Here is a 9,925-nt window from a genome sequence, read left to right as displayed (position 1 = left end):
AGACCCATTACAAAAGGAGTGTCATCCACTTCCTAAACCACATGCCTCTGGAAACTCTATGAACTTTGATAAATGTTGATAGTTGTAGAAAGGCTTCTGGCCTTTTGTTCATAGGGTCACTATGAGTCGTGCTCAACTTGACAGCAATTCACACACACACACACACACACGGATTTGTTTTGTTTTGTATGAGCTGTATGCCTTTTGAAGCCACTGTCACATTTTAAAACTATTAAATATCGGAACTGAATTGTACACTGTGCTAGTTCCTTTTCCAGGATTCACATGGACGTGCTGTTGACTGCCTTCGAGTCAAGCACGACTCATGGACATAGAAAAAAAAAATTTTACCCTAAAAATATCTGATGATGACTATGAAGAAAACAGATAATATATACTGAATGTTTCCTATATGCCAGTTCTGCTGTGTGTATCATCAAACTCGTAGCTGACCCTCCAGCAGGTTTTCAGAACAGTAACTCACACGGAAAGAAACTGCCCTTCTTCCTTCCCTGGCGTGGCTGGTGGATTCGAACTGTGTGCCTTTAGGTTGGCAGTGCAGCTCCTTATCACCAAAGCCACCAGGGTGCCCTGTTAACAGCTCTAGAGCTTTACAAAAAGGAGTTCTCACATCAACCTCATCAGCATGAACTTGTTTATGTGCAATCCAACTGGACAGATGAGGAAAGCGAAGCCTCCTGTGATTGCACAACTTGCCTACGGTCCTAACTCTGAGTTGGAGATGCCCAGATTCACCCAGGCCGTCTGGCTCAAGATTCCGAGCTTTCTGCCGTTACTATCAGCACTCCGCGGCTCAAGAGGAAACCTCTGAACCTCACTGAGGAGCTTTAGAAATACGTGGGGCAATAGTGTGTTGTCACAGTGACTGGCGGACATTCCCGGGACGCAGCAGGCAGGAGCCAGAGGTAGTCAATGTCCTGCCACATTCATATGAATCTTCTTGCCCCCAAATGACCATGTATATCATTGAGAAATCTTACATGTTCTATTACGCTGTGGCTTCATGGGAAACAGTGGCGCAGCCAACCCAAAGCCACACAGTTTGGATCTATCAAGTGCTTGGCAGGAAAAAGACGGGCAGTATCTCCTCCCATGAGTTTCTGCCTGTTAAAGCCCACTAGAGGTCAGCTCTGTGTCAGTTCTGACTCGATACTATATAATAATGACAACAAACTCGCTTCAAAAGAGAAGGATAAATACAGAACGATAAGAACAAAAACTACAAAGAATGTAAGTCATTGACAAAACAAAACAAAACACCACCACAAAAAAACCCCACATGATAAATCACTAGACGAAATAAAAGCAGAATAAAAGTCTGTTGCTTAACTGAATCATGAGCTTGAGCCCGGATTTTCACACAACTGGGTTCATTCACTCGATTTTCACACACCTTTCAGCTTCGAGAGCTCCTGCTCCTTCTCCTGCTGAAGCTGCAGGTATTTCTGTTTATGGTCGTTAAACGTCCTGCTGAAGTCTTCCCCTTGTCTGCGATGTTCCTCTTCCAAGTCACTGTGCTGCTTCTTGAGCTCCTCGTGTTGACTCTGGAAAGATAAAAAACCGTGAGCAAAACAGCTGAGGGAGAGCCCTGTTTACAAGGGACTTATGAATGGGTATTCTTGTCATTACAGACGTCCAGAGTGAAGACTGCATAGCGGGGTGAACTCGGGGGGAAGGAATGCGTAACAATGAAAGAGGTGTATGGGTTTTGTTTTTACTTTTCAAGGAGAAGAGTGATTTGAGGGGTGGCAGGAAGAAAAGTGCAACAATGAATGACTGAAAACCCTAAGTCTCTGTAAACTTTCATTAAAAAAAAAACAACCTCAAAAAAAGTTAAAAAAAATCCATCTGGGGTGGGGTGGGGCAGGGGCAGGGTGGGCAGGGGACTGTATACCAATGAAGAAGTTTATCTTTTGCTTTTCAAAGAAAGGAGCAAACTGGGGGAGGGGGTAAAGAAAAAAGTACAACAATGAATGAATGAAAATCCAAAATATCTGTAAATGTTCATTAAAATTAATAAAATAAAATTTTTTAAAAGTAGTATTATCCCATAAAGTAAAAAGTCCAAAAAAACAAAAAACACACCACAACAAAACCGTGAGCAGATACACATGCTGGACATGCATCATGGAGAAAATGAACTCTTCCGAGCACAGCTTTCCTCCTGCAAGACGGAACAAGTGCAAACACAGGCCTGTTTTCCTGCAGATTGTCTGTAATTTGTGCAGCGCCCTATCCTTCCCCTACATTGCACAGGAACACTTTGGGATGATGGCCCCAAATAATTTTCCTTACAATTTTCAACGTTAATGAGAAACAAGAAGTTAGGCTGAGAGATAAAGAGTGACTTGAGGAAGTCTCAAATTACCGTGGATACAAGAAAAGCTAATGGCAAAATTATCCCCTGCCGGATACTCTAGACTTCCTATTTCAATCTGTTCTTTTCCCAGCAACATAATTGGTTTCTCTTCTCTGCTTTTCAGACTTCCCTGGTAATCTAATTATAAAGTGAAAAGGGAGGTGGAGGGGGGAGGGCAGTATTTTTCCACCCAAGGCAGTGATAAATTGATTGTTTACAGGATGATTCTTATTTTCCTTACTCCTAATTACGCAACTACACTATAATCACAACCTGGATAAACTGTAGTCACCAAATGCTTAATGTGAAAGGAAGGCCAGTCATGCACTGCATTCTTGACAAAAAGATAAGTTCAGGTTTCCTTAAGCATGTGCCTTACCTGACACCGGAAAAATGACAACAGTAAAGAGAAAAGTGAGGGGTCAAGGGTCCTGGCATGGTCTGTGAGCTGTGCACAACGGCATAACGGCATGCTCCTCGTCTCTTTGACTTTGACACAAACAATGCATCTCTCTTGTATCTAATCTATTCATTTTTTCCCCTTCCTGAAACCCAGTAATGAGTTTTATCCAAGGACCAAGGAAGGAGAAACTTTAAATACAAATTGTGTTCCTATGGTAGGTAAAAGAATATTTATTAAACGTAGTAACATGAAGGAAACATTTTAATAGGCAACATCTCGAGTCTGTCTAAAATGACAAAACATCTGAGCAAACTTACTCTGAGAAATTAAAGGATAAAAAGAAGGATGAAGAGGCGGGCAGGGGAAAGGTAACCAACAGCATAATTGGCCCCTTATTTATAAAAAGCTAAAAAAAAAAAAAGTCTATGTAATTAGGTGACAAATATAAGACATTACAATTATGCATAACATAAACCAAGTATGACTTCAATATTCCATATTATCAGACTTTCTTTTATCACATTAAAGACTAGTACACTAATCAGATCAAATCAGAATCCAGTTTTATTTCTGAAGGACTTAAAGTTACTCACTTTCAACATCTGGTGCTGGACATTCAATGCACTGTATCTGCTGTTGGAATCTTGCTGTAGATGGGAAAGAAAGTAATTAACACAAAGATAAACAAATGTAGCTCTTTTGCTAAATGATCCCTAAAACCCTTGACACAAGAATTTCATTTGTGGAAGCTAAAATGAAGTCTCTGCTTGAATCTGAATGTCTTTGCCATTTTTTCTAAATCTACAAGCATCCCCAGATCCTAAGAAATGCCCAGAACTCCAGAAGCAGAAAGATAGGATGTCAGGGCCCTGAGGTCAGCACACACCTGTACCACCGACTAACCCGACAGACACCATGACTCAGGCTTCGTGCCTCCAGAGCTGTGACTAATACACTCCTATTTATGAAACCAGTAGCCTTTGCAGAATTTCACTACGCGTTCCTCGGGAACTAAGATCATCACCATCATCACGTGATAAACAAAAGCAAGCTTTAATGGAAGCGTTTTTTAAAGCTTTCTTTGCGGAATATTTTGAGTGACAAAATGTCTATTTTAATGAAGCGACCCACACCTTCAAACTTCATGAGAAAAGTTTAAAAAAACAGGAAACTTACTCTTCCTTTGTTTAGCGTTTCTTGTGCTTCTAACTTGTAAACAAGGAAATCTAGGAAATAAAAGATGGAGAAAATAATTGAGAGTAAATTCATTGTGGAATTTTAAAATACCTGAAACATGAAAGGCGACTTATACTCCAACTTTCAAAACTGTTTTCATATGAAAGCACTCTACTTGGTGTTCTACATAATCCTTTTTACCATTTCTTATTTCCAAGAGGTGAGAAGAACTATTATACAATCTTCCTCTTTACCTTAGAGTGATAAGTCTTGCATCAATAAAACCCACATTATAACCAACTGATGAAAATAGCATTTAGAACAGCTCTGTGGTGATTAACTCTCCTTGAAACTGGGAGGGGAAGAAGAGGAACACCTGAAGACACGGACGATTTACTGCTACCCACTAGAGGGCACACGGTAATCATTCCCGACAGGGAAAGAGAAATCAGATCTTCAAAGCCATCTTTAATGCTCTTAAAGCTTTATTATCCACTAGATGGCTCTATGAAATTACTAAGCATTTGAAGATAAGACATCCAAATCCTATCAAAGCATTTTAATTATGTTCAACTTCTATACTTCACCCAGGATTACTCCAAGGGTCAGTGCAATATCTTAACCAACAGTACCCTCAGCCTGTGTGTGCTTTCCTTTCTATCCCAAGTAATCAGAACAACTCTTAATTTAAATGTCTGCATTAACTACAACACATGAATTTAAAAAATACCAGGAATATAAAACGTTCAAATCCTAAGTTTTACAATGCTTGTGCTTCAGAGAAAAATCTGACAAAAGTCTTGCTAGCCATGTTTGAAGAGTCTGGTGGCATGTGAGGAAGGTACTGAGATGTTAACCACAAGGTCTATCCGAATCCACCAACTGCTCTGAGGCATCAACACTGGCAGCCTCCCCAGCCAAGACTGAGCACCGCAGACACCAAATGAAGAAATGGAACAGACTCAACGGCAATCGGTAATACTGGTGCTGAATAGTAATTTTTCAAATGGAATCAATGAACCAACTATATATGCATATATTTAGACTATCTATATACATATATACACACACACACACACACATACACATACATATACATGTATATATAAAATAAAATGTTTGTTGTTATTGTTGTGTACCACTGAGTTGGAATCAACCCAAAGCTGACCCTCCCGAAGGTTTTCAGAGGCAGTTAATCACATGAGAGGAGAGTGCCCATCCATCTCCCACATAGCACCTGGTGGATTTGAACCATGTGCCTTCAGGATTGCAGCATAGATTCTTACCATTAGGCCACCAGAGCTCCATATATATGTATAGCTTTAGACTTACCTACTATCTTTGAGTATATTCCGATTTAGAGCAACTCCCCAGGACAGAGGAGATCTGCTCCCTAGGCTTTCTTTGAGGTTTGTTTTTTGTTGGGTTTTTTTTTTTTCAGTGGAGGGAGATTACCGCCTCTTTCTCTCTCAGAGTCCCTTGCAGGTTCAAATTAACAAGTCTGTTGTTAGTAGTCCAACACTCAACGCACCGTGCCACGAGGGCTTCTTATTAACAAATGACTAAGTTGACTGGAGAAATTTCTTAGCAAAAAAATATTACATGCAATCCCAGAAGTGCGTGGTTTGAATCCACCAGATGCTCTGCTGGAGAAGGAGGGGCAATCTCCTCCTGTACCAGTCAGATCCCATTTGACGGTACACACACACAAAACATAATAAAAAAAAAATTTAAAAAAAAATTACAGTACATAATGTTTCAGAGAACATGATAAAAACACGAAGCATAAATTATTTACCTTCCTTTGCTTTCTTATGTTCAAGTCTTTCCTTTTGCAGAGACTTCTCTAATCTTGATCTGTGTTCATATACAACTGAAGGGGGGAAAAGAGAGTAAAATGCTGTCATAAAAGAATGAACAATTCTAAAGTTACAATCACTTTTCAAAGCAGGCTTAACCGAGGAAGAAAGGATCTTTGGGCCCCTGTATCCTGTGTCATCCTCAATTGTTCCAGGTACTGTTTAAATCCATCTAACTGGGAGGAAGGGTCTTCCTCTCATTTTAAGAGAAGAGGGCAATCTGGACCTGAAGACAAAAAGGAGCCATTCTCTGCCATGTGACAGGGAGGCAGACACCAGAGCAAGGCATCTCCAAGCCAACAAACACCAGGCAACCGCCAGAAGCCAGGAAGGGGGCAGAATAGGGCTTTGCCGGCTGAGTTTCCTCCTGCCCCACGGTGGGAGCGACGTGGTGAGGGCTCTCTATCACTCGCTGAGAAGTTATACACACTCTGCTTCTGTCAATCTCCAGGAGCCCTAAACTGACCACCACAACTGTGTTTGTAGCTCACGTCTCCCTCCTTCGACAGTAGAGGGGTAGCCCACAAAGTCACAGCATTTCCACCCAGACACTCCTTTAACTCACTGAAAATCAACATGGACAAATCTGAAGCGTGGTGGCTCAGACAGCTGCTATCAGATACCTAGGGTGTAGAGGAGAAGGTGTGGGGGGGAAACGCAGTGAGAGATGCAGAGAAAGGGAGGATGTGGGGACTCCAAAGAGTCTATAAGGATCTATAAAGGGTTCTAAGGATCTATAAAAGGGTTCACAAAAGGACAAGTCAGGTTTAACATCTGCCAAGGTCATAAAAAAAAAAAAAGAAAGGAAAAAAAAAAATCAATGGCAAACTGACGTCAGTCCTATTAAGATGTTCCCGCAATGAAATAGGGGAGCAAAGATGTATTATGGAGGAAAACAGAGGAAGAAGTAGACCTTATTATCTTGACTACTGGTTGTACGCTTATCATGAACAGAAACTGAAGAGAGAAAGCGATGATATACCTTTGGATGAACAAAATCTGTCCTATTAAACTGGAACAAACTGAGTATACTAATTACTGAGCCAATACAGTGTGTGGAAAAATGTTACTGTAAGATTTAAAACAAACAAACAAACAACCTTTTAAAAAAGGCCAGAGGATAACCAAATATGTCCAGTAACCCTGCCTCACAGATTAGACAGGGAATGTGTTTAAGAAGCAAAAAAATAAAAGTTCTGGTGTACCTTCCGAGTCCTGTTTGTTCAGCATTATGGATACATGAGCGCCTTCCTGGCATGTCAAGCCAACCTGCCACTTGCTTCTTTTATTGGCCTCTACCTCGCCACGACTACTTACAATAGACCCTCATCAATCATCTGACTGACCATACAAAATAAACAGACTCGTTCCAACTCTTCTGGACGCCTCCAAAGTTGCATGGTCACACCAGTTCCCCTTCCCCAAAGTGGCTACGTCTCTTCCTTGATGAAGAGATTCCATGTCCCTGCTACTGTGTTTTCTTTATCAGTCAAAGCTGGAAGTCACCAGGTAATGCTGTCCTCCTTTCAACACAATCAAGACCTCCAAACTGCATTTCCCATCTTATGTGCTACTGAGTTGACTGTGACTCATGGCAACGATGTACAGCAGCTCTGAACCCTGCTCTATCCTGAGCCATTCTCACTATCTTCAACACCCCCCCTCGTTATCCAGTACTTGTCAATTCATCTCCTCTGGGGTCTCCCTCTCCTTTGCTGTCCTTCCACCCTTCAGAGCATGATCTTCTTCTCTGAGAACTGATCCCTTCTAGCTCCAAGCCCAATGTATGTGAGACAGAGCTTCAAAATCCTTGCCTCCAAGGAGCAGCGTGGTTTCACCCTCTACAAGACAGACCTGTTTGTTCATGGTGTGTTCAATACTCTTCTCCAATACCACATCTTAGAGGCACTGATTCTTCTTCTGTCCGTCCTGGTTATCATCCAGCTCTCTGATACATAACAAGTAATTGTAAAGACCATGGCCTCAATCAGGCACACCTTAGTCTCTAGACTGATATCACTACTCTTTAGAACTTTGGAGAAGTCCCTGACAGCAGACTTTCTCAATGCAATTTGTCTTTTGATTTCCTGACTGCTTATGCCAACAGTGTTGACTGTGGAGCCAAGCAAGTTGAAACTGGTAACAATCTCAACTTCTTCTATATCCACCATGGTGCTGCCAGTTGGCCCAGTGGTTTTCTTGATGTTGAACTTCAATCCATATTGAACATTTTACCCTATGACCTTCTACATCAGTTTTGGCAAGCAAGGTTGTATGGAAACATTGACAGAACTATCAGATATACAAGCTGGTTTTAGAAGAGGCTGTGGAAGGGGATCTTGGCTAAAAGCAAGAGCATCAGAAAAAGGTCTGTGTTTCCTTGACTATGCAAAGGCATCTGACTGTATAAATCACAATAAATTGTGGTTAGCCTTCAGAAAAATGGGAATCCCAGAACTTTTGATTGTACTTATGTAAAACCTAGACTTGGACTAGGAAGCAGTCCTTCAGAACAGATCAGAAAAGGAATGTGAGGGAGGTGTCCTGACGCCATACTTCAATCCATATGCAGAACAGATCATTCAGGAGGAGGAATGTAGCATCAGGATTGGAAGAAGACTCAAAAAGAATCTTTGGAGGAAGATTAAGAAGACAGAGATTCTTACCACTGGGCCAATTGGCAGCATCATGATAGAGGATGAAGAGATTGAGATTGTTAACAGCTTCAGTTAGTTCTCTTGGCAGTAAAGGTATGTTCAATGCCCTTCTCCAGCACCATAACTCAAAGGCATCAGTCCTTTTGTCATCCTTAGACGTTGTCCAGCTCTTTGATGCATACCAGGTAATTGAGAAGACCATGGCCTGGATCAGACGTACCTTTGCTGACACCTTTGCTTCTCCATACTCTGGAGAGGGCCCTGACAGCAGACTTTACCAATACAATTTGTCTTTTGATTTCCTGATTGCTGGTTCTGAAGAATGTTGATTGTGGAGCCAAACAAGCTGAAATTAACAACCTCAATCTCTTCACCACCTATCATGGTGCTGTCAATTAGCCCAGTAGTGAGAATTTCTGTCTTCCTGATGTTGAGCTTCAATGTATACTGAGGACTACAGTTCTTGATGTTCTGCAGCAAATGCTTCAGGTCTCCTCAGTTTCAGCAAGCAGGGCTGTGTCATCTGTATAATGCAGGTGGTTGTTCATGAGTCTTCCTCTAATCCTGATGCCACACTCCTCCTCATAAAGCCCAGCCTCCTGAATGATCTGTATACAGATTGGAAAGTTATGGAATAATCCACTGTATAAAAATACTATAGTTTTTCTATCCATTTGTTTGTTGATGGGCACATGGGTTGTTTCCATCTCTTTGCTATTGTAAATAATGTGTCAATAAACATGAGTGTATATATCTCTGTTTAGATGGCAGATCTGGTTTCTTTGGGGTATATTCCCAGTAGTGGAACTGCTGAATCAAATGGTATTTCTATTTCCAACTTTCTGAGAAAATGTCAAATCGCCCTCTGTAGTGGCTGCACCATTTTACACTCCGACCAGCAGTGAATAAGAGTTCCAACCTCTTCACAACCTTGCCAGCATTTGCTGTTTGCTGCTCTGTTGAAGTTTGCTATTGTTGCTGGGGTGAGATTATATCTCATAGTTGTTTTTATTTCCATCTCTCTGATAGCTAGGGATTTTGAACACATGTGGAATACTATACAGCACTGTAAAGCAATGAACTCATAAAACATTATACAGCATGGGAGACCTTGGAGAACATTATGGTGAATGAAGTATTTCAATCACAAAAGAAAACACACTGCAAAGCACTACTGTTATAAAGCAGGTCTGACATGGAAGGGGGGAAGGAGAATAGGATAAGAGTGGATAGATAATAAATGTTACACTGGAACAGATGAAGGAAAGAACTGTTTAAAAGGAACATATGATTAGGCAGGCATTATACGTATCACAATAGCCCAGAATAAAAGGTACAACTGCAAAGAAGATTGGGCAGGGGCAGAGGGGAAGAGGTAATTGTGCAACAATGGATTTTTTTTTAAGTGAACTATAGGAGGGGAAAGGAAAGGGAGAAGGGGTAACATTTC

General features: G+C 41.2%; 1 protein-coding gene across 1 annotated transcript in view; it reads right to left on the bottom strand.

Annotated features, from left to right (window-relative positions):
- GOLIM4 (golgi integral membrane protein 4) overlaps positions 1-9,925 on the bottom strand; it is a 116,848-nt gene that overhangs the window by 46,055 nt on the left and 60,868 nt on the right. The window contains exons 2-5 of the mRNA XM_006890387.1: positions 5,758-5,832; positions 3,960-4,009; positions 3,377-3,430; positions 1,415-1,565 (exon numbers count right to left, since the gene is read on the bottom strand). Coding sequence (XP_006890449.1) covers positions 1,415-1,565; positions 3,377-3,430; positions 3,960-4,009; positions 5,758-5,832 — 330 coding nt within the window. The remainder of the gene's footprint in view (positions 1-1,414; positions 1,566-3,376; positions 3,431-3,959; positions 4,010-5,757; positions 5,833-9,925) is intronic.

This window comes from Elephantulus edwardii, unplaced genomic scaffold (assembly GCF_000299155.1).
Source record: "Elephantulus edwardii isolate Elephantulus edwardi_28Jun2011 unplaced genomic scaffold, EleEdw1.0 scaffold00088, whole genome shotgun sequence".
Lineage (NCBI taxonomy): Eukaryota > Metazoa > Chordata > Mammalia > Macroscelidea > Macroscelididae > Elephantulus > Elephantulus edwardii.
Note: the sequence above shows the minus strand (reverse complement) of the source record. Positions and strands in the feature narration are given on the sequence as shown.